General features: G+C 47.0%; 1 protein-coding gene across 1 annotated transcript in view; it reads left to right on the top strand.

Annotated features, from left to right (window-relative positions):
* The window catches only part of col4a4 (collagen, type IV, alpha 4), a 39,937-nt gene that overhangs the window by 11,242 nt on the left and 5,242 nt on the right, over positions 1–23,453 (top strand). Inside the window, exons 5-42 of the mRNA XM_061217382.1 lie at positions 5,044–5,178; positions 5,258–5,302; positions 7,109–7,225; positions 7,350–7,418; positions 7,672–7,707; positions 8,154–8,216; positions 8,454–8,489; positions 8,640–8,681; positions 9,195–9,275; positions 10,124–10,168; positions 10,599–10,661; positions 11,124–11,168; positions 11,308–11,361; positions 11,466–11,523; positions 11,756–11,860; positions 12,002–12,157; positions 12,985–13,074; positions 13,334–13,488; positions 13,907–13,979; positions 14,063–14,169; positions 14,286–14,469; positions 14,581–14,646; positions 14,861–14,968; positions 15,163–15,381; positions 15,510–15,668; positions 16,158–16,325; positions 16,653–16,796; positions 17,717–17,824; positions 18,290–18,471; positions 18,850–18,913; positions 19,665–19,739; positions 20,064–20,171; positions 20,330–20,437; positions 21,536–21,607; positions 21,716–21,844; positions 22,315–22,422; positions 22,508–22,663; positions 23,013–23,120. Of these exons, the coding sequence (XP_061073366.1) occupies positions 5,044–5,178; positions 5,258–5,302; positions 7,109–7,225; positions 7,350–7,418; positions 7,672–7,707; positions 8,154–8,216; positions 8,454–8,489; positions 8,640–8,681; positions 9,195–9,275; positions 10,124–10,168; positions 10,599–10,661; positions 11,124–11,168; positions 11,308–11,361; positions 11,466–11,523; positions 11,756–11,860; positions 12,002–12,157; positions 12,985–13,074; positions 13,334–13,488; positions 13,907–13,979; positions 14,063–14,169; positions 14,286–14,469; positions 14,581–14,646; positions 14,861–14,968; positions 15,163–15,381; positions 15,510–15,668; positions 16,158–16,325; positions 16,653–16,796; positions 17,717–17,824; positions 18,290–18,471; positions 18,850–18,913; positions 19,665–19,739; positions 20,064–20,171; positions 20,330–20,437; positions 21,536–21,607; positions 21,716–21,844; positions 22,315–22,422; positions 22,508–22,663; positions 23,013–23,120 (3,841 nt within the window). The remainder of the gene's footprint in view (positions 1–5,043; positions 5,179–5,257; positions 5,303–7,108; positions 7,226–7,349; positions 7,419–7,671; positions 7,708–8,153; positions 8,217–8,453; positions 8,490–8,639; positions 8,682–9,194; positions 9,276–10,123; positions 10,169–10,598; positions 10,662–11,123; positions 11,169–11,307; positions 11,362–11,465; positions 11,524–11,755; positions 11,861–12,001; positions 12,158–12,984; positions 13,075–13,333; positions 13,489–13,906; positions 13,980–14,062; positions 14,170–14,285; positions 14,470–14,580; positions 14,647–14,860; positions 14,969–15,162; positions 15,382–15,509; positions 15,669–16,157; positions 16,326–16,652; positions 16,797–17,716; positions 17,825–18,289; positions 18,472–18,849; positions 18,914–19,664; positions 19,740–20,063; positions 20,172–20,329; positions 20,438–21,535; positions 21,608–21,715; positions 21,845–22,314; positions 22,423–22,507; positions 22,664–23,012; positions 23,121–23,453) is intronic.

Here is a 23,453-nt window from a genome sequence, read left to right as displayed (position 1 = left end):
CTGCCTCTTAGCTTCCACCATACACAGTCTGAGTGCAGAGAGAGAGAGAAAGGCAGAAAACGCTCTCAGGTTAAGGATAACCGTGACTTAACTGAGGAACATACAGCAGCACGCAAATCTGCACGGGGCCATACCGCACATTCTCATTCCCTCTTCTAATTGGACAGCAGCGTTGCACTCTTCCCAGAACCCCAAGGGCAGGTGTCTGTTCTGCTGATCTTTTATGTGACCTCTGTGAAGCTACAGCTGGCTACAATAGAAGATTAGTGAGTGTGTCTCTCTGTGTGTGTGTGAGAGAGAGAGAGAGAGAGAGAGAGAGAGAGAGAGAGGTGGGCCTGTATCGGAGAATCAGAGCAAATTGAACTCCAACTGCGACTTTATTAGATGAGTCTCAAACAATCATTAGACTTTGACAATGCAATTAGACGTGAGACGGCGTGGGCTGTCTCGCCCCAGTCGGCGCTCGTCTCTGAAGTGAGCGAGAGAGTGAAAGAAAGAGAGTGGGAAAGACAGGGCAGACCTGTAATCACAGACGGCTGCTGTGGGTAGTAATCTGCGGTAATGAGGAGTGAAGACAGGGAGCTGGGGCAGATAAGTGCGGGGGTATCCATCATGCTCATGTCAGTGGGCCGAGTGTCTCATCTCCCCGCTGAACAGCGTTAGCTGCCCCAGAGACACGGACGTGTCATAATTCTACGGTAAAGACCTAACGGGTCAGAGCAGGCTGTCTAAAACATTCAACATGAAATATAACGCCAGATTTGGGCCATTTTTAATTCAGGAAGCACACAGTAGGAAGTGCACAGTAGATGTAAATGGCATTTATATAGCGCCGTTATCCTCAGCGCTGTACAATTGATGCTTATCACTCACCCATTCATGCGCACACTCACACACCAACGGCGATGGACTTCCATGCAAGGCACCAACCAGCTCGTCAGCCAACCTCCTGAGCAATGTCGCCCTGTAATGTCGCTAATATTGTCCATCGTATCCTTGTGCTGTCGCCCTGCTTATACATCTAGGCATTTACATTTCGCCCTTGATGTCTGCTCTCACCCAGGGCAGGTACCGAGCTCAGGCTCTGTGGCTTCCTCCAGGATACGATGGAAGTGCCACTGCCGTGAATCAAATCTTTAATGTCAGTGTTACAAACTCAACTAACCAATATACGCACTTAATTACTATCTACGCTAGTACGCTACATGACTCAAACATGTACACAAGGTAGAAGTAGTCATCATATGCAGCACGGCTTATTTTAATTGTCACAGATCTTAATACTGAACAAACATTTATGATGATAAAAAAGTGCCTCACAGTCGCAACTGCAAATTAACTTCCAAGCTATAATTGTTTGAGGGTAACGTCTGCGCTAGTTTGAGACCTCTAGTGTGATTTTCGTTGATTTCATGTAACTAGCTATTTGGCTATCTTGCATGCCTATGTTATTTGGCACTCTGTAGTTTGAGAGAGGATAAGGGGCTTCACATCAAACCTGTGGGAGGTGCTGATGTGTGGGGGCAGAGCCTCTGTGGACAGTGGGAGGGGCAGCAGAAGGTGGCGGTGATGTCAGCATTTGGAGGGGTAGAGGTGATTGGGGGGTGAGGTAGGGTGAGGAGGTAGGGAGAGTCTTAGGAATGTTAAGGACTGTGAGGGAGTGAGGGGACATTTTGGGCAGGAACGATGGAATGTTTATATGGTGCTCTAAAGGTCAGACTTGTGAAATTAAAATGTTAGCAGACATTCTGCTGGTCACTGATGACACAGCTTTGGGGACACACTGATGTGTTGCAGCGCTCAAAGAATGGTGATGTCAGATGGAGGGATACTTGCTACCTGGAAAAGGAGTTGGGTTGCAGATGCACCATCAGTTTCTCTCCACCGTGATCACAGTGTGGAAGAGTCTCTTACTCATTCCAGTTCCCTTCCTGCCCTTGTGAGGACAGTATCTCAGCTTCAGGAACTCACTTGTAAGTGCGTTTGTGACACAATCAGCACTTATTGTTAAATGTGTGCATATGTCAGTGAGAAGCACATTTACAGCGATTGTGTGTGTGTGAGAGGGAGAGACAGAGAGTCAGAGAGAGAGAGACTGCTTTGTCTTGCTTTGCCTTTTCAGTCTCCTCCGTCTTATCTGGCTGTGATCACAGCAGCCTCCTGCACAGCCCTGTGAGGGTTCACGGCTCTGCCCTCATCACATCCACATCCTACCCCCTGACCCCCGCCGCACCCTCACCCTCACGCTCCGCACCTCCACTCCCGGAGCACGGGCGCCCTTACTGTGCCCGCTCTGCGTCCGCACACCCGTAGCTCCGACTATTACCACTGCTGCCTGAGCACTTTATCACAACAGGTCTCCAGCTTATCGCTGCTGGTACATATTTCTGAGGATTAGTGGAGCTGCGTGTGCGCATGCGTGTAAGGCAGAGATCATCAAATCTGGCCCTCAAATCCAAATCCAGCCCTAGTTTCCTTTTCTCCCGGGCGGCAATTAGCACTAAGCACAATTAGTGCTACCGATTGGTCAGTCTGTCACACCTGACTCCCAGGTAAATGGAGGGTGGAAAATGGCTGGCATTTATATAGTGCCTTTATCCAAAGCGCTATATGATTAATTGATTCTCATTCACCCATTCATACGCACACTCATAGCGATTGGCTGCCGTGCAAGGTACCAACCAGCTCGTCAGGAGCATTTCAGGGGTCAGGTGTCTTGCTCAGGGACGCTTCGACACACCCAGGGCGGGATCGAACCGGCAACCCTCCGACTGCCAGACGACCACTCTCACCGCCTGAGACAACGTCGCCCAATGTCAACAGTCCTCGGCCCTGGAGGACCACGATTGGCTGATCCCTGGCGTAATATACAGTATATCACACGTGGGCTGTATTTGTGTTGGGACTGGAAGACCCCTCCCACCGGAGCCGGGCCAGGTACCGTTCTCAGCGCGGCGTGTTTCCCGCACAGCGGCGGTGGAGGAGGCCCGGAGCTGGTCCTGTCTCCTCCGTGCCCTGCCTTTATTTGGACAGCTGGGCTGAGGCTGCAATGCGCTGTGCCAGCCACCCCGGGCCGGCGCACATAATAGCTGTTGTGATACGGAATCAGGGGGGTCTTAGGGAGGCTTCCGATTATCGCAGCCCGGCGAGCCGGGAGAAAGAGGGCCCGGACAGGCCCGGCCCTGGGCTTACCCGCTGTCACATCCAGCGTGAGCAGCGCCCTGACGCCCGCTTTATGGGCCCGCACAACCCCGCCGCGCAGACACGCTAAACACACACGCGGAAGGGGGGATGGGCGAGAGGGACGGAGAGGGGGCGGTTGTGACAGAAAAAGGTGGACTGTCGCGTATTAAAAAGTACGGTGCGGATGGCGTCCTGTGTGAATTAGCCTTTTCTGTCACTCGGTCGGTTTGTGAGATGGGATAGACCGGCCTGAACTGGAGCCACACAGGCACATAGGAAATCAAAGAGACCAGGGCTTTGTTCATTAACCTGGGCCCTCTACCCTCTCCCATTGTGTCCTGATCAAAGTCAAATCCACTGCATGTTTTCATTTGTTATAAAGATCAAAGATGGAGTATAAGGGTTGAAAATGGTTGAAGCTGCTATTGTTGTGTGCGTGTGCGTGCGTGCGTGTGTGTGTGTGTGTGTGTGTGTGTGTAATCAGTATCTTTAAAATAGTGAATACCTCAATGACATTCTTCAGTTTTGTCCATATCCTTATCCATTTGGACAACTGTGGGAACTATGCATTTTAAGAACACACCATTTTGTATTGCTCACCCTCTCTTAGGCACACACACATGCAGACGCACTCTCAGAGATATCTCTCTCTCACACACACACTTTTTCCTGTCTCTCTCACTCGCGTTGATCCTCTGTCACGTTCTTTCACACGTCCGCAGACACACACAGCTTAGCGACGCTTGACATGATGCTTCGGCCAGGATGGCCTTCTATCGACATGTGTCTGCGTGTTTGCTTTGTCACGATGGGCTTTGGGGCCGAGAGGCCTTTCTCTGTGTGTGTATGCAGAAGCGTGACAATGCTGAAGAAAGGAATTGGTTGCGAAATCTACTTAAAAGGATTCAAAATCTCTCACGAAACGGCAAAATAACTATGTTTGCATGCAGCTTTCCCTCACCTGTTCTCCTCACCTGTCCTGTCCCATCCCCCCCTTGCGCACTTCTGGCTCTCTAGGGTTTATGGTTCTCAAGTTGTGTGTACAGTGCAGTCCATAAGTATTTGGACAGTGACACTTTTTTTTGTGGGGGGACTATGTATAAAAAGGGCTGTTGGTTCATGGTTCTAAAATTAAAAAGTCACTTTAACCACATAGTGATTTCAACTGCTTTTTTGCTGGAGTACAGTGCAAACAACAAAAAAACAATAAAAGATGGGTCACTGTCCAAATGGGTACAGACTGCACTGTATGATTGACAACAGTTCTCTGAAAACTGTCATTCTCACAGGAGAAAGACACTCTCTGCAATGACAGTATTATATATCATTATGTTATACCCACACATTATATATCATTATGTAATATGCACACACATGCACACACTCAGAAATATATATGAAAGTCTAGAAATGAATTACTTATTAAACATAAAAGTGTGGTATGCTGCCCTCTTGTGTCCAATATGTAAAATAACACAACACAATTTAGTTTGGTGGTGGTCAGATCCTAAATTGGGAATACATTTGGTTGCACAAGGAAATATAAACTCTTCAGTGTGTTTCACTTATGCAAACCAAAAAAAAAACCTTTTATTTTAATTTTATGGGAATCAAAAGTTAACTGTTTGTAGAGTGAGTTTGGCTGAGCCAGTTTTGCTAAGAAATTAATTATGACAATTAAGTTTTCATCAGGCACACATATTTTGTAAATCATATTGTCTTTACTTAAACATATTTTTTAAATCATATTGTCTTTACTTAATTGTTCCTACTGCACTGTTCATATCTCTTACCCTGAATTACATTGAACTCTGTTCCTTGTGACCCCCAAGCTGGGCTGTTCTGGGTTTCTCTCACCAGGGGGCCCCAGGAAGGCCAGCGCCACCGGGGCAACAGGGGCCCCATGGGCTCCCCGGCCCTCCGGGGCCCCCAGGAGAAAAGGGCCAGCGCGGGGACGAGGGTTTCGCCGGGGCATCCGGGATGAAAGGGGACATGGCAAGTTCTGCCGCATTTTGGAATTTTTGAAAAATACAAAGTTGTGTGCTCTGTCTCCTGACTTTGTGCTGTTTTACAGGGGCGGAACGGTTTGCCTGGATTTCCCGGAATCGATGGTGTGTCGGTGAGTGTGGCTGTGTGTCATTCTGCAGACTGGACTCACCCCGTTTTCAAGTGCAGTCGGATTTATGATCTAAAAGTGTTCCCCACCCGAAAGGGCCGCAAGAACACCTCATTACGTCAGATGATAGAGTCGGGAAATCAGGATTCCAGACACAGCATGAATTGTGACGTACTCGCTCATGGCCGAACAAAAGAGAGTCCTCTGAAAACCATAAGACATGTCATATAAACCCATAAGTGAACCATGGCTACAAATCTAAAACACATAGGCATTCTTGCATTAGTATACTAGGCTACTACAGCATTCATGTGGCGGCCTGTAGCCTCATGGTTAAGGTACATCTCTGGGACCTGCAAGGTCGGTGGTTCGATCCCCGGTGTAGCCACAATAAGATCCGCACAGCCGTTGGGCCCTTAACCCTGCATTGCTCCAGGGGAGGATTGTCTCCTCCTTAGTCTAATCAACTGTACGTTGCTCTGGATAAGAGCATCTGCCAAATTCCATTAATGTAATGTAATCTAAATTCACTTTCTTATGGTGTTTGCATTCCTAACCCCCAGAAATAGCCCAAAAGTGCTTGCTATAACTTGTTGGTTGATTGCTAGCCTAGAATGTAAACAGTAAACGGGAACTAACACACACCCACACATAATCTTTCTTTCAATCGGCTGACCATAAAGCATGTGAACGAGTAGGACGCCGAGTTGTGATGCATTCCCAACTCAAAGAAACAGACCAGACCCCAAAGCAGGTTCAGTCCAGCACTTCGGACGGACAATATGCTAACAATCCACTAGCACGGAGGACGGAAGGCTTTAGAACCCCAGAGTCTGAAATATTGCCACATTGCCATTGACAACTTTCATTGTCCAAGTGTAAGAAGCGAAAAGCATTAATCAAACATGGATTTGAAAGATTTTTTTTGCATCAGTTTGGCCAGAAGATGAGATTGGGTGGATTAATAAAACAATGGATGGATGTTGGCAGCCTAGCTGTGAAAACAGAATTGCAATAATCCCAGGATAAAACTGAATATGACTGCCTCAATAATTATTACTGTAACACAGTGGTTTTCCACTCTGATCTGACAGCAGTTTGCTGGTTTTCGTTGTTACTCAGCACTTAATTGATCAGTTAAAACAGCTAATACATAGTTAACTAATTTCGCTAAGTTTCTAATGCTGATTTTTAAGGTAAAAACAGAAACCAGCAGGCACTGCAGCCCACCAGGATTCAGATTGAGAAACAGTGGTGTAACTGATGCTACACAGTGTGCAGGCTGCAGACCGAAACGAGAAACCGATACAAGGGCATATTTAGGCTAATTGCACCCTCTAGTGGCCAACATGTATGTGTGCATGTATATATGCGTATCGCCTTCACACGGAGTGAGAACGCTGCTGAGGAAGACGATGATAAATCAGCAAACAGGAATCAAACCACAACAGAAAGCAATGATAACTCCTGGTGAACCAAAGAACCTGAGATGCAGTTTCAGAACTGCACAGTTTAGTGGAATTTTTCATAGGGGTGCCAGTCATTTTTAAACCTAAGCGACGGCCTTCTATCGACATGTGTCTGCGTGTTTGCTTTGTCACGATGGGCTTTGGGGCCGAGAGGCCTTTCTCTGTGTGTGTATGCAGAAGCGTGACAATGCTGAAGAAAGGAATTGGTTGCGAAATCTACTTAAAAGGATTCAAAATCTCTCACGAAACGGCAAAACAACTATGTTTGCATGCAGCTTTCCCTCACCTGTTTTCCTCACCTGTTTTCCATTATATATTAAATTATTATTTCTGCGTTTAGGGTCATCCTGGGCCAGGGGGACACCCAGGACTTCCTGGACTGGATGGCTGTAACGGGACAAAAGGAGAGCCTGGTTTCCCTGGGCCTCATGGGCAGGATGGACCTCCAGGGATATACGTGAGAGAGATTATTGACACACATCGATCTGTCCTGTCTTAAGTGTGGAGTTATCTGTACGTCAGACGCTTGCTTCATACAGAGTTGCAGGGTGTGAATGTGCTGAGCCTTTTTGTGTCTACAGGGTTTTCCAGGGCGGAAAGGACCCAAGGGAGAGCCTGTCTTTAACTTCGTCTTCATGTCTGGCTTTCCCGTAAGCACAACCTCAGCTACACACCCTGCCCTCCCTAAACCTCAGCATGTTCTCCTGTCCCCATCTTGTTTCTGTGCTAGGTAATGTATTGCGATGAGGGCCAATGATTACTGCAGGTAACAGGCTGCAGCTGCAATGATTACAGTGCGTTATAGCTGTTTCAGTGCCTCTGAGTAGATGTATATACTATATGTTTATTTTTTATATGTTGTACAAGGGTTTTCATTTGAACCTTTTTCTCTTTCTGTGACAGGGTGATCCTGGACCAGAAGGGCATGCTGGCCAGCCTGTAAGTCATGTCAACAGTCTCCCTGCTTCTTATCGTAACTACTGCCAAGCTTGTTCTTATACAGAGATGTACGATGACTGCATTTCATAAACATGTTCATGTGGGTGTATGTAATAACAGACACTGTCACTCTGTGTCTTCAGTACCACCAAACACATTGCAGACCTGGGCTAAAATAGTATTTGTTTTAGATTCAAATAGATTTCTGCATTCAACCAAGCTTGCCTGGTGTATTGGAACAAGTGAAATGACCCCAAACGTGTAAACCCCACCCACCTCCTCCTCATTGCAGGCTCAAATGATCCAGCCAAGATTGATAAAGTATTTGAAAAAAGTGTTTGAATCCAAAACAAATGCACCCAGGTCTGACACATTGTCTCTTCTTTATTAAGTTCCTGTCAGCAGCTTCTGTGTGTGATAATGTGTCCATTTTTACCATTTCACAGGGCCCCCCTGGCACTGTTGGCTCCATGGGGAGAATGGGATCCAGAGGTTTTACTGGAATTGAAGTGAGTGATTCGCTTTGATATGGGAGATTCACAGAGTCAGATGAGAAGTCTCTCATTGTCACTGTTTGTCTACTGGGCTTAAAGTTCTCAGGCACCATGCCTGATTTCAGGCATAGAGCAGTTTAAAATTAATATATTACTTAATTCAGAGCATTTCCTCCTGGACAACTTTTCAGGCTCACAAATTGTTCTTGCTTTAATACCTGTGTCTATCTGTCCACGTGTTTCTGTGTGTAGGGCCAGCCAGGAGGTCCTGGATCGAGAGGTGAACCTGTGAGTATCCACAGCAGTTAACTATAAGAAACATGGATATTGATCATCTGTAAATAAATCTGTAAATATCTGTAAACTGTAAGAGACAGTCATGTCATCATTTTGTGTGTGTGTGTGTGTGTGTGTGTGTGTGTGTGTGTGGTTTTGCAGGGAGACATGGGCCGGTCACTAGAAGGAGAGCTAGGAGATGATGTAAGTTGCTCATTTGTGATTCGAATCAGCCTTGTAAATTGCATGGTAACAGCACACTGTGGCCCATATGTATAAAGCTATTTAAAGCAGGATTGCTGACCTAGGATCAGTCTTGCCTCATAGTCCCTGATGGAGCAGGTTTGGATATGGACTGGAGCAGAATCCGAGATCAGCCCTTCTGCTCTGAGATGCGTTGTGGGCATGTGATGCAGTAGTGCTGTATGTCAGTAACATTACAGTTTTAGTGGTTTATGAGAACATGAAAGTAATAACTCATTTAAAAATTAGTCATTTGAGAGCACCAATTATCGATTTGATGGCATGGATTATAAACTCTTAGGAGTGACTTCAATCATTTGTGGGCACGGGTTACTAATTTGAAGGAACAATATATGAAAATGTATTTCCCTGACCACTGGGTGGCTCCATAAAGTCTCGATTTAAAAAGTGGTAGTGAACGTTTATAAACCGGGGTGGTCTGCCTCATGTTACAGCGCTGTTTGTCTTGGACAGGGGGACCCAGGGCCCAAAGGCGAGCCAGGACCCGTGGAGTATTACATTCCCCCGGACGACAACATCCTGCGAGGCGACCCGGTAGGGGAGCACTGCACTAAATAATTATGTTACGTTTTATTTGGCAGAAGCTTTCATCCAAAGTGACGTACAATAAGTGCATACCGCTGCTGGAACAACTGCAAAACGCTGGTCAGATGAGGCACAGTTCTCTTGAAGGTTATCCATAGCCATGGGCATAAAGTCCGGTCCCGAGAAGCGAGACATGATGACAAGAGATATGATTTCAGATACAACGTCAAAATGAAGATACAAGTGCAGCGGGAAAGTGCAAGAAGGTTGAGTGTTACTATGTAAAAGTGTTACTAGATTGGGGGTAGTCCTGCAGAGGAGCTAGAGTTCAGAGTCATGGTGCAGTCACACAGAGATGTGTATTCAGACTGATGGCAGGAAGTGCAGGTTGAGTGGAGCTGAGTGTAGAGTGTGTGTGGAGCTGATGCGTAGGGCTGGGCTTAACTGATGCGTGGGGCTGTCCTGCTGCACTCCAGCCTGACCCTGATGGCTACTAGCCTCAGCGGGGGAGTGACATGAGAGAACTTTGGAATATTGAAGACAGGCGGTTGAGTTCAAGTGATTGTATGCAGCCTATATAGAGGGGGAGGCCTAGTGGTTAAGGTACATGACTGGGACCTGCAAGGTCGGTGGTTCGATCCCTGGTGTAGCCACAATAACATCCGCACAGCCATTGGGCCCTTGAGCAAGGTCCCTAATCCTGCATTGCTCCAGGGGAGGATTGTCTGCTGCTTAGTCTAATCAACTGTAAGTCTCTTTGGATAAAAGTGTCAGCCAAATGACATGTCACGTAATGTAATGTAATGATTTGGATACTGCCGCTGCATCTGTCATTCCTGTGAACTGTTCTCTTACAGGGGGAGAAAGGCCCTCAGGGACAACGTGGTGCCAACGGTGTGGATGTACGTATACGTGAGCCGGCTACTGTACTTCTCTTTGTCTGTAAGCAGACTTATCTCGTGCGTGTCAGTGAGGAGATTGCTATACCGGGTCTGTCGGCAGAGTGCCATTTGTGTTCATGTGTAAGCATATACATTACGTACGTGGGTGTCTTACACATTGGCTCAGGAGGTAAGAGCAGTCGTCTGGCAGTCGGAGGGTTGCTGGTTCGATCCCGCCCTGGGTATGTCGAAGTGTCCCTGAATAAGACACCTAACCCCTAAATGCTCCTGACGAGCTGGTTGGTGCCTTGGATAGCTGCCAATGGCCGTTGGTGTGTGAGTGTGTGCATGAATGGGTGAATGAGAAGCATCAATTGTTCAGTGCTTCGGGTAAAGGTGCTATATAAATGCCTGAAGGGTGGGGGTTCACAGAATCTGTTTTGTGTCACAGGGATTAGACATACCCCCAGGGCAGAAGGGAGAAAAGGGCATTGTGGGATTTCCTGGAGCAAGGGTAAGAGCTGCCATGCTACTCTGTTCTTCTCAGTAAATGTTGTCAAACATACCGTATTATTAGTTGAGTCTGCCTCTTTAAATCTGTCAAATGTTGTACTGCTATTTGGTATGCACAGTTTTATATACGTATCTTGTATAATGAGACCTCCAGAATGTATTTATGTTTTACTCTAAGCTTACGTGGAGCGCTGCAGCCACATATGAATGCTTTATATAGTAATAATTCCCTTGTCATTAACATGTTATCTATCATTTATAGATGATCATTTTTGTATTATCATCTTGCATATTATATATAACTTAAATAGCTAGGTTGAACTTTGTGGGCTATGGTTGTAAAATGAACGTAAATATTAATGCCAATCATCTCCCAAGCTAGTGTAAAAGATATAGTACATTGAGAGCAAAACAGTAGTAAGTGTGGGGACACACACTAATGCATGTTGCATTCTGTCGTCAGGGCGTACCTGGATATAGTGGACCCCCTGGACTAACCGGAGAAAGGGTGAGAGTGGGAATAAAAGAGCATCTGTGTGTATTTGTGTATGAGTGTGTAGATAGACAGCTTGCTTTGTTAGTTCCTTTATAAGACTGGGTGTATTTACTAACAGACATAGTTTTGCCCTTTTCTTCCTAATCTATAGGGTCCAGATGGGAATTATGGACTTCCAGGTCTGATTGGCAACCCGGGACCCAAGGTGAACTGGACTCATAATTCTCTCCTTGCTGTCTTAAATTGTGAATGCCGCCCTCAGGTTTTGGGCAGAAAATGAGTGGGAAATGTGTCTCAATGTGTTTCAAGGGCAGCAGAGGAGAGCCCGGAGTGAAAGGACAGCAAATGACCGAACAACACTACCCAGGTGAGGATCGACTAATAACACTGGTGCTGGTGGTGTAGTATAAATCAGCCGACGCGCGGGCACTGATACTTAACTGAGCTCAGAAGTTGAAGCCATTCAGTTAAATCGTCAGCCACATCAGTGGAGATGGATTACTCTTATGGAATGTGGTAGTCCCTTTTAGGTTAATGTTTATGAATTGGCCCCTAGCAACATGAGGAAGCAGTCATTCATGTGATTTCCTGTGTTTCAGGGAACATTGGTGACCCTGGCCCCCCTGGGCCGCCAGGGGAACCCGGATGCAGGGGGCCGATGGGAATGCATGGGCCGCCAGGGCCACCGGGTGTGACCATCATGGGTAAGCTGCTCCAGTGATACACACATCCACCTACCTCCCGCCTTCCCGTCCCCGCTGCGAACAAGCTCAGTGCTTATTGGTGCAGAAGCACAGGAGGTTTTGCCCACGGAGTGATTGACTGGGCCGTACTGCCTTCCTCAGGGCCCAAGGGCCGTCCAGGGGATCGAGGCCCCGTCGGACCGACAGGGATCAAAGGAGACCCTGGGAAAGCCTATTTCAATGGGCCGATACCAGGAGAGCCTGGGAAACGGGGCCCCCCCGGGCCCAAAGGGGTCATAGGGGAACCCGGGAGTCCAGGTATGAGATTCCTAAAAAATCTTATACTCACATCCCTGTAATTCCCATCTGACATCTCCCTCCTCCCTAACCCTTCTTGTTTTCCTCCATCTCTCACTCTTTCTCACTCGCTCACTCTCTCTCTTTCTCACTCTCTCATTCTCTCTATCTCTCCCTCTCTCACTCTCTCACTATCTCACTCTCTCACTTTCTCACTCTCTCATTCTCTATCTCACTCTCTCACTCTCTCACTCGTTCTCACTCTTTCTATCTTCCTCTCTCTGTTTTGCTCACTCTCTCTCTCTCGTTCTCTCTCTCTCTCTCTCTCTGTCTCTTCTGGTTCACATCCAGGAAGTGCATTGTTATTGTCTTTGTCCCCTCTGTAGATGCATGTGGCCTTTAGAGCCTAAAGAATAGCACATTACAGTAATGTGTGATCTCATGGTTTTATGTTTGTCAGTAGTTTCTAATACAGTAGAGAAGTGCCGTCTTTCCCCCATTGGTATGTTTGTGTTCTGACCTCTGATGCCTGTTCAATGTCTGTTCTGCATGCTGTTGTGCTGTTCGATGTGTGTCTCCCTGGCATGATGTCATCATCACTGTGTGTCTGATGGTGTTTTTGTGGTGGGCATCCCACAGGCAATGGAGGTGAGCACTGTTTTTGCATATATGAAGTACAGATGCATCATTTAGCTTAACACATTTGACACTCAATGTAACGGGAGTACAGTGCACAGCAACATTGCTGGTGTTAAATTAACTCTAGCTGTGTTAAATCAGCTTCATCAAAGTACTGTTAAAAGTTGACGTTGAAAGTGCTCTATCAAAGTTCATTTTTAATCGCACAGGGTGTTACTGTGTGAAGGGAGCAGCGGGAGACCCTGGTGAAGATGGGGACCAAGGCCCCCCTGGAGCTTTTGGGCCCAAAGGCCCACGAGGTAATATCTGTGTGTGTATTTGCGCATGTGTGGGGATGTGTCTATGTACGTTAATATGTGTATCTTCATATGCACATACAAGTCTATGTGAGAGTGTAGACAGTGCGTACTGTATGTGTGTGTACATGTCTGTGTGGGTGTATTCTTTTTCTATGGGTGTATGTATATCAGTATGTATGTGTATGTGTGTTGTATGTGCATACAGGTGTATGCACACACATGTTTGTGCGTGTTGCCATTTCGGTGTCTCCTCCCACAGGTGACCCCGGGGAGTGTGGATGTCCCACGAATATAATAGGGAGTCCTGGTGTTATGGGTCCACGGGGGCCACAAGGTTACACAGGTCCCTCTGGAAGAAATGGGGAGAAGGGCAATATAGGCGAGCATGGGGACCCTGGAGAAAGGGGGGCAGAAGTGAGCACATCTGTCACCCTTCTCTATACTTATGGAGACTTCTCTCACACACGCACACACACGTTCATGAACAAACACACATACTCACACATGCACATACGTGCACTTACATGCGCGCACACACACACACACACACACACACACACATGCACACACAGACTCACACGCATATTGAATTTGGAACAGACTGATTGCTTATTTAAAGTTGATCTTTTACCACTCCATGTTGTCCATTCGGAGTAAGCTGTATGTGTACTCATAGTGGGTGGGTTGATTACACTGTCTAACACTCCTGCCAACAGTCTGACTTTTAAAGCTAAAACATTGCAAAACAATCAGAGCCTGTATGTAATGTGCATATCGCTGCTTTTCCTGTTGTTCTTGTGATGGCCTCACTATAATCTTTTCATCTTTGCAGGGCTACCCAGGTTTCAGAGGCGTTCAAGGTGAAAAGGGTCAGAAAGGTGACAGCTACATCGCTGACATTAAAGGTGAGAGGCGACACTGTCATATAACGTGTCCCTTTGGACTATGCCACTGGACCCGCTTTGATGAGTCGGTGGTTTACCCATAGGTCCGAAGGGTGAGAAAGGCCCCACTGGCCCCCCTGGCCTTTTGGGATTTCCTGGCAGACCTGGGGACGACGGGAGAAGTGGTCTAATTGGGGAGCCTGGCCCTCCGGTAAATGCACCCGAAAATGGCCACAGGAGCTACTATCACACAATACAACCGCTGGTTTTCACGGTGTGTACATGCATGTGCCTGACTGTCCTGTGTTTCATTGCTCTGGCCTTCAGGGCGAAGGTTTCCTAGGATTTCCTGGCGACAGAGGGCCTTCAGGTAGGAATGGGGAAAGGGGATCCCCTGGTCCAATGGGCCCCCGTGGCATGGGTATCATGGGCCCCGTGGGCAAGCGAGGACCGCCCGGAAATGAGGGCCCCCAAGGGCTACCAGGACCCCCAGGAGTCAAAGGTGTCAAAGGTAAAACCCCTGGGGGTTAGGAGGTTTATCGATACAGGCAGGACTGCACACTGCTGTATGTGTTAAACATATTTCGCCCAATCCTGTTTTCCTCTCCATTTCTCCCTGCAGGTGACACACAGCACTGCATGCCCAACCTTGGTCCTCCTGGCCTAAAGGGTGCGCCCGGTCTCCCAGGTCAGCAGAATCACAACTCTGTGATCTTACTCTGTTCTGCGGCTGCTCAAACTTCATTTACTGGTTCACTTTAGCACAAGATGTGACTATTTTCATCTGACCTGTTAGTGTGCCATTTCTTTCACACTGACTGTAAAGCTAATTTACCTGCTTGGTGCAGATACAGTGATTTGAGAGTGTTGAGTGATCCGCTGCCTTGTCTTGTCCTGCCCAGGGCATAAAGGAGCAGAAGGAAGTGAGGGACTCCGTGGGTATCCTGGACTGGATGGGCCCAAGGGTGAGAGAGGAGACCCTGGGCCTTGTTGTCAGAGCGGACCAAGAGGTATAGAGCCAAATCAGTTTCGTGTTTGAAAGGGAGGGAGTGTGTATGTGCAAAGGGTGTATGTAAGAGTGTTCGTGGAAGTGAATGTGGATACTGCGCATGCAAAATGTGTGTGCGTGAGAGGCAGGTTTCACTGTATGTCCTTGCAGGTAAAAGAGAGGATTTAATGTGTGTGTGTGTTCCTGCTAATGCAGGACCGCAGGGAGCTGTAGGATATGCGGGGGACCCAGGCTCTGATGGGCTAAGCTATGATGGCTTCCCTGGTGTGCAAGGCGACCCTGGCCCCCCAGGATTCCAGGGCCTGCCAGGAGACTCCCTAGGTGGCGCACCCGGGCCGATGGGGCCCAGGGGAACACACGGCCTTTCTGGTCCCAAGGGAGTTCCAGGGCCTCCAGGTCCACCTGGAGAGTCAGGTACCGGCTCAGTGTGTGAGAGGAAGAGGGAAAGGGAGTGTGTGTGCTTCTCCAATACATTATTAGATGAATATGTTGATGAATTAAGATTATGCTGTTGCTCAGTGTTAATAGAGAGACTTTCCCAGGTGGCCAAGGGCCCTCAGGCTTTCCTGGTAGAAAGGGGCCGCAGGGGGACCCGGGGGAGGAGGGGGAATCAGGCCCCGAAGGCCCAACACCTCTATGTGACACGGGGGCCCCAGGAGATCCCGGCCATATTGGGCCAAATGGTGCCACAGGGTCTCAAGGTGAGTCTTCTTGCACAGAGCAGCAGATACACCACAGAACATTCACCTCTAGGTTGGAGCAGGGTCTACTGGGTAAGGGTAAAAGTACAATTAATATTGTGAGATGTAATTTTGTGAACATCATACTCTACCTCCTATTTCATGCTGACAGTATGGTTGTATCTACTGAAAGCTGACTGCAGCGCCATTATGAGTGTGTCTCAAGGTTGCAGTCAGACTGTTATGAGCTTCTTTATTTCACCAAGATTAAATACAACTTATGACAGTGTGTCTCCAAGCGCTGTACAATTGATGCCTCTCATTCACCCATACACTCACACACCAAGGGCGATTGGCTGCCATGCAAGGCACCTACCAGCTCGTCAGGTGTCTTGCTCAGGGACACACCTAGGGTGGGACCGAACCGGCAACCCTCCGACTGCCAGACGACTGCTTTTACCTCCTGAGCCAATGTCGCCCCAGTGTTACGATCATGTTTATATTTCCTAGGTTCTCAGGGCGATCGAGGTGAACTGGGAGATGCAGGCCTTCTTGGGCATGGTAGGAAGGGACGTCCTGGCAGAGCAGGCCATCCAGGACCCCCGGGGTGTGCCGGGTCGCAGGGCCCCCCAGGACCGCCGGGGGACCCTGGCCTCCTGGGTACACCTGGACCCAAGGGTGAGTGGAGGTGTTGCACCAGACTGTCAGGTTTTGACACTGTAGCTACACTGGAACATGAGCTAAAATGCTGTACAGTGCAGTGGATCAAGGTCCTGGGTTGAAATCCAAATGGGGCCTTTCTATGTGGAGTTGTTTGTTCTCCCTGTGCCTGTGTGGGTTTCCTTCGGGTACTCTGGTTTCTCCCCACAATCCAAAGACATGCAGTTTGGTTACTTGGGGAGGGCATTCACAGGGTGTTGCCGTGCTCAGTCCACCTACGTATAAGTAAAGCTTAATAAGTAAAAAATGATACATGCACTGGAACCTGCTCTGCCATGCCTGCAGGTATTCGTGGAGTCCCTGGCGGAGATGGGCTGTCTGGTGGCCTCGGACAGACAGGGCCACCTGGATCTGACGGACAAAAAGGGGAGACCGGGTTTGATGGGCTTAGAGGACGTCCTGGGGATGATGGACCCAAAGGAGAAAAGGGTACTGGGAATGTACCTTCCTAATGATGCGTGCATTACTGTCATTTCATGTTTACATTCAGTAACTGCCATTCCACCCTCAGTACACACGCCGTGCTGTCATTTAATTTACACACACAACATACAGTGTGTAGTCTGGCACTCACACTGTACTAGCAAGTCTGCATCGCAATTGCGCGGGTGGCTGGGTGATGTTTAGGGTGGCGGTGCTAAGTATAAACTAAAAACAATTTTTGAATCAGTAAGGATAATGCTAGAAACAGATCTAGTAATTACAGTAAGAAAATCTCATTTGTTTAATTTTAGCTTTAAAACCTTATGTTTTCATGTTATCAAGTTATGTAATCATGTAGCTGGACCAGATGTTAATGCAGAGTTTGAAAATGATGCAAACTTTTATGTTCTTATTTTCCTGTGTTCTTTTTCTGCGATTTTTACACCAGTGTTACATTTCCTCGATTCATATATTGCAATTTGCTGTATGTTTAAATGCTATACTGTTGAAACCAACTTCTCTGTGCTGTATTTGTCTAATGGGAATAGGCAATGTAATCCAGTCATACTGTACACTCAGCAGCATCTATTGTGTGCTTCAGTCGCCCAGTCGTCTGTCGCCTGACTTTACATCACATTACATTAATGGCATTTGGCAGATGCTCTTATCCAGAGCGACATACAACAAAGCGCAAAGTGCATACCTATAACCTGGGATAAGTGTGCTGAAAGACCCTAGAGGGAAGTACAATTTCAACTGCTACCTGCACAACAAAGATTAGCACCAGGGCCTATTTGATCATAATTATTTTTTTCTTTTTTTTTAGCAATCGTAATAACGCTACACACAAATGTATGAACAAACCCCTTACCTAGCCAAACTAAACATCCTGATACACACTGACTTCTGCTTCCCCTTCTCACCAGGCCGCAGAGGGGAGCGAGGCTCTCCTGGAAACCAGACGATCACCATCATTAAGGGCTATAGGGGTGGCCCTGGAGCTGCTGGCCCCCCTGGCTTCCCTGGAAGAAGAGGTGACATGTCAATGATACCAGTCAAATTTCAGTTGCATATGATAAACTCATTTTCAATGCTACAATAAGCATTTAGCTTATTACTTGTCCAGTTTGTTCACTAGGTTGGCCACAGGTCCATGTTCTGACCACTCCATGAAAGGTGTTTGTGTGTTTGTGTGTGCGTGCGTGCATGTGTGCAAGTGCGTGGATTGTACTGCGTGTTAGAGTTACTGAGCTTGGTAACGCCAGTGACAACAGTTTTATTAGACCAATAGCCATTTAATTGGAAGTAAGTGGACACAACAGTGTGCATATAAATCCATTAATGTGCTGGGCCTTCTTTATTCAGGGTGACCAGCACAAGGTCCTTCGAGGTGATTCATGTAAATTTGTAGAATGAGGTTTTGTGTGTGTGTAACGCACTCTATGGCTGTATAATTACACCACTAAAAATCTGTTTGTTTAACACTGATTATTCCTCAGGTGGTAAGGGACAGCCTGGAGCTGATGGTCCCCCTGGGCACCCAGGCTGGAATGGCCCACCTGGTTTTGAGATGGGCCCACGAGGACCACCTGGGAAGGCTGGACAAAATGGCAGCCCTGGCTTACGTGGGCCCCCTGGTTGTAAGGGAGCCATGGGCTTCCCTGGCGACAATGGTGACCAGGTGAGAGCTGAGAGCTGGCTGTCACTGTGACTCACTGTTAAGAGGCATTTGTGCCAATTCACCTGTAATGTGAGAGCTACAATGATTCACTATCTGAGTGGCATGATTCTATAACAGTACAGTGTGTTGTGATTATGTCAGTGTTATGTTAGTTATACTATTATGATGTGATATGATTGAAGATGAAGTGCTGTGAATGGTAGTAGTAGTCCCTCACAGCATGACATTGTTGTGTTACTATGAAATTTGAGTGTGTTACAGTTCATGGTGTTGGAAGTGTGATTACGTTGAAATGTTGCGGATGATGTTTGGATGTTATTACAGTGTAAGCTCTATCACGGAGAAATCTGTTACTATCACCGCCTCTGTCTGTTTCAGGGTTATGCTGGGGCCAGTGGACCCCCTGGTAAGACAGGCAATCCAGGAGCCAATGGCATTAAAGGTCAGACAGTCCTACAGTACCATACAGAATACTGTTTCAGTGAAATGTTGCAAGCGCTCGGGGGTGATTAGAAGAAGTGGGATGGTTACTGGAGATCAGGGTTGGAATTGCACTCTGGCTTCCGGGTGGGGGGGTCATGACTGCTGAGGAAGGTCGGGGTATATGATCGCAGACTGTGGAGGGGGGGTCTCAGGTCTCTTTTTCTTTTGGGGGAGCTCAAGTCTGTTTTCGAGGGTCTGAGCTCCCCCTGGTTCCCCTATAGTAATTCGAACCCTGCTGGAGAAAATGGGGTGTGATGTAAATGGGAAAAAAGGAGTAAATAAGAGAGTAATGTACCACTTGGCTGTTGCATTGCAGTCAGGTAGTATTAAGTACAATAACACAACGCAAGCATTACAACAAACCTGCATGACATGATTTTGCATGAGTTGACAGGTTTGTTCAATCTTAAAGACCCCTTTGGAAGGTTTTTAATAGGGATGCAAAAGTGAAAAGAGTCACAATAAATGATAATGGGAGTATTATCCATTCTACGCTGTAAGGTATTATTACTGGCTATGGCGAATGTCGCCATCAGATCCAACGACAGAAGTATATTATGACCCCTGAATCAGGTGCTATGAGTAGGGTGTTAGTTATTGTGAGTACAGATGTTTCTGTGCTGATTGGGGTGACTGGGACAAAAGAGTGCATGTTGACTGAAAGATATGGATTTGGAGGAGGTGGTCACTTCAGCCCTCTACCTGAGCAGGAGAAAGAGGAGACTCCTTCGATGCTCCAGGTCCACCTGGAGAGAGAGGTCCACCTGGCGATAATGGACTCAGTGGTAAGAAGCTGTAGCATAGTGACCCAGACTATGCACAACCCCTATCGATCACATACCTCTTGCAGCAATTGTACTGAACTACACGTGTCCTTATTTCCTCTAAGACCCAGCCTGAAGAAGTGTATTTTCCATGATTAGAGGGTACATGTTGCTCTCGTATCTCCCGTATGTGATGTCAAAGTATTTTGAGTGCTAGTTCATTTGAGTGCATAAGCAGGTTTCATTTTAAAGCCAGTCAGTTGCCCATTTTAAAAGAAAGTAGAGTGTAGACATGGCTTCTTGAAGAGTGCTCTCCACTGTTTCCTCACTCTTTGTTGTTTTCAGCTCCTACAGGAGAACCAGGCGACAATGGTGACCAAGGCAGCCCTGGTCCCCCAGGATACAGGGGCCAACCTGGTGCCACAGGAAACACAGGCCAAACAGGGCCCCCAGGTAACGAACACATCCCTGGATAGATCTCGGATTGCCTTGCACTTGTCACTGGGCTCTGTAGTCTGATTGAATGAAAGGATTTAGTTTTATGTTGATTGGCAGTGTTGCCCAGGGAAACATACCCCAGTTGATCGTGTATCTTCACTGTTTTCTGGAAGGTGCTCTTGGGCCTCCTGGGCCACGTGGAACACCGGGGGCTGAAGGACCGACTGGACCACTGGGACGTCCAGGGCTCAAAGGACACCAGGGATATGACGGACCCAGAGGTATGCTTCTTCAACATAAATTACTGCTTTGAAATGGTAAATGGTAAACCCGATTATAAACCCAAATATAACCTGATTATACACTCACCGAGCACTTTATTAGGAACATTCTTACTTTATTACATGCTATTATCTAATCAGCCAATTGTGTGGCAGCAGTGGAGTGCATAGACTCATGTAGATACGGGTCAGGAGCTTCAGTTAAAGTCACATCAACCATCAGAATGGGTGATAAAAAAAATACAGTGAGCAGCAGTTCTGCAGACAGAAACGCCTTGTTAATGAGAGACGTCAGAGGAGAATGGCCAGACTGGTAAAAGCTGACAGGAAGGTGACAGTAACGCAAAAAACCATGCATTACAACAGTGGTATGCAGAAGAGCATCTCTGTCTAAAAAATAAGTCTAATAAATACTTAATAAAGTGCTCGGTGAGTGTATTTGTTATGCATTGGACAGTGATTTTAGCGGTATGATTGTCAAATATTCAGCTAGGAGGGACACAATCAGTAAACTGGTTTACGTGAAAGTTAGCTAACACAGTCTGGCTAATAGTGCCCCTTACTGATGTCCCTTATTATTGCATATTTGTTGCACCAAATGATTTCAGATCTTTAGCAAATTGTAATATTAGACAAAGGGATCCTGAATAAACCAAGAACACATTTTTTTAAAATTATTATTTAATTTATTGAATTAAAAAGCTATATTACCCATGAGAAAAAGTAATTGCCTAGCTTTAATAACTGGTTGTACCACCTTTAGCAGAAGTATTTGCAATCAAAGGCTTCCTATAATTTGACTTTCACTTTGTAGAGCTGCCTTAATTCAGAATTGGTAGGTTTTTGAGCATGAATCGCTAGTTTCAGGTCCTGCCGCAGCATCTCTATCAGGTTAAAGTAAAGACTTTGACTGTTTTGTGTTTACTCAGGTTTGTTTTGTCTAGTATTTTGTCTGAGGATCTGAAACCATTCAGTGTGACAAATATTCAATAATGGAGGACTCAGGAAGGGGGCAAATACTTCACAGCACTTTATGTAGCTAGCTAGCCAGCTTCTTCTTAGTTGATGGTCCTATGTTTTTGGTTTCTTGTTTTGCAGGCCCTCCTGGACCCCCTGGGTTACACGGTTTAGATGGTCTGAAGGGGGTGAAAGGAGAGAGCGGGGCCAGAGGTAGCTCATCCTTCTGTCAGCTCTGTCGCTCTGCATGTGGTGCTCTTTGTTTGTGTATTTTTTGTGTGCATGTGATCTCCATTTCTAACGTGGTAGTTCGTTTTCCAGGACCAAGTGTACCAGGGCCCCAAGGAACTGAAGGCTGCCAAGGGGAAACTGGCCCTCGTGGGGCCCCAGGCCCTCCTGGGCCCTCCCAATCGGGCCCACAGGGTTACCCGGGTCAGATGGGGTGTACTGGTACGTGAAACATACTGTATGGAGAAACATGACCATTCATCCTTACAGAATCTCGAAAGATCCTTCAGGTCCTTCAGTCTGCACTGGTGGATTGCCAAACCTTCTGCTTTTGCTTCAATTTAGAATTAATTTTTTCACATCAACTAATTTCGAGAGACAATGTCTGATATTCATATCCACACATACCCATACTATCACAGACTGCTGTGGTACTAAATTACAAACTAGTCGACAGCAAAACTATACCAAACCAATAAAGCTATAACTTTACTTAACTTTATTTTTTGACTTTTTGATAGAATTTCAATATTCAGTATATTGAAACTTGAATCCTTACTGCCAGTTAAATGCATCTTTGAATACAAAACTAGCACATGTTCTGCCTCTTGTATCTCACCTTCCTCCAGCTGTAGAATCTGTGGTCCTTTCTGACCCTCTCATTACTCACAGGAAAATTGTGATTTGTGTAGGTGGCCCTGGACCAGACGGACCCATTGGTCCCAATGGCAAAGCCTGTCCAGATCCCAGACCAGGGCCTTACGGAGAGATGGGCTTCCCTGGACCAGATGGTCCACCAGGTGTGTTTGGTCGTGTGTGCATGTGTGTGGTTGTGTGTGTTAAACAGTCAAGAGATCCTATGTATAACATTGTATTCATGTTCAGGGCCACTGGGTGAAACTGGGGCCCCTGGTCCATCAATGGTGTGCCGAGGGGACCCGGGGGAGAATGGTGGACCAGGAGGCAAAGGAGCCAAAGGGCCGGAAGGCCCTAAAGGCTCCCCAGGACATCCTGGGTTGCCAGGACTGCCAGGCCATAAGGGTAACTTTACCATTAGTTAACACCTTTCACTCAACAACAGGCTCACTGTGTCTCCCATACCCTAACACTTTCTTAAGACTGGAAAGTATTTCCTCAGTTTTCTGAAGAAATGCAAGAGAATTGCTTCATATGATTGCTTCATATCAGGAAGACACTTTGCTGACGGTGACAGTGCGATACACTCAGACAGTGATACACACTTACACAGCGTGATTGACTTAATTTAAATGAATTGCCATTCTTAGTAGATCTGCATTTCAGCCAGATGTTTTAACTGAAGCATTAGAAATGAATGGAGCTGGCCAGACCAGCATCATCATTTGGGAACCTTTGCATGTTTGTGTGCCAGGTGAGAGAGGATCTCCTGGGCTAATGGGCTATCCAGGAGCCTCTGGCCTCCCTGGCTTACGTGGGGGTGACGGGTGCAAGGGAGACAAAGGGATGCGAGGACCACCAGGTCAGTATGGCACTCTGCTGCTAAAGTATATGCACTACAGCTACACTAAACACAAAAATGCTACATCAGACGGTACAGAGTAAGATGCTGCACACAGCCTCCTGCGGGGTAAAACTGAAGCAGCCTATCCAACATAAATCCCTGGCCATAAATGCTACTTCTGCTGGCCAACATTCCTCCAGCTCCTTTCAGTAAAGACACCAGTCTCCAGACTATCATCAGATGTATGTGATACCAGGGCTTTTGCCCCCTATTTGTCGATCATTCTCCTTGGCCCTCACAAGCTATGTGCTTACTCACTGCCGCCCCCTAATTCTGCCATGTTGAAACTGC

Source organism: Conger conger, chromosome 13 (assembly GCF_963514075.1).
Source record: "Conger conger chromosome 13, fConCon1.1, whole genome shotgun sequence".
Lineage (NCBI taxonomy): Eukaryota > Metazoa > Chordata > Actinopteri > Anguilliformes > Congridae > Conger > Conger conger.
This window is presented reverse-complemented; position numbering and strand designations above follow the sequence as displayed.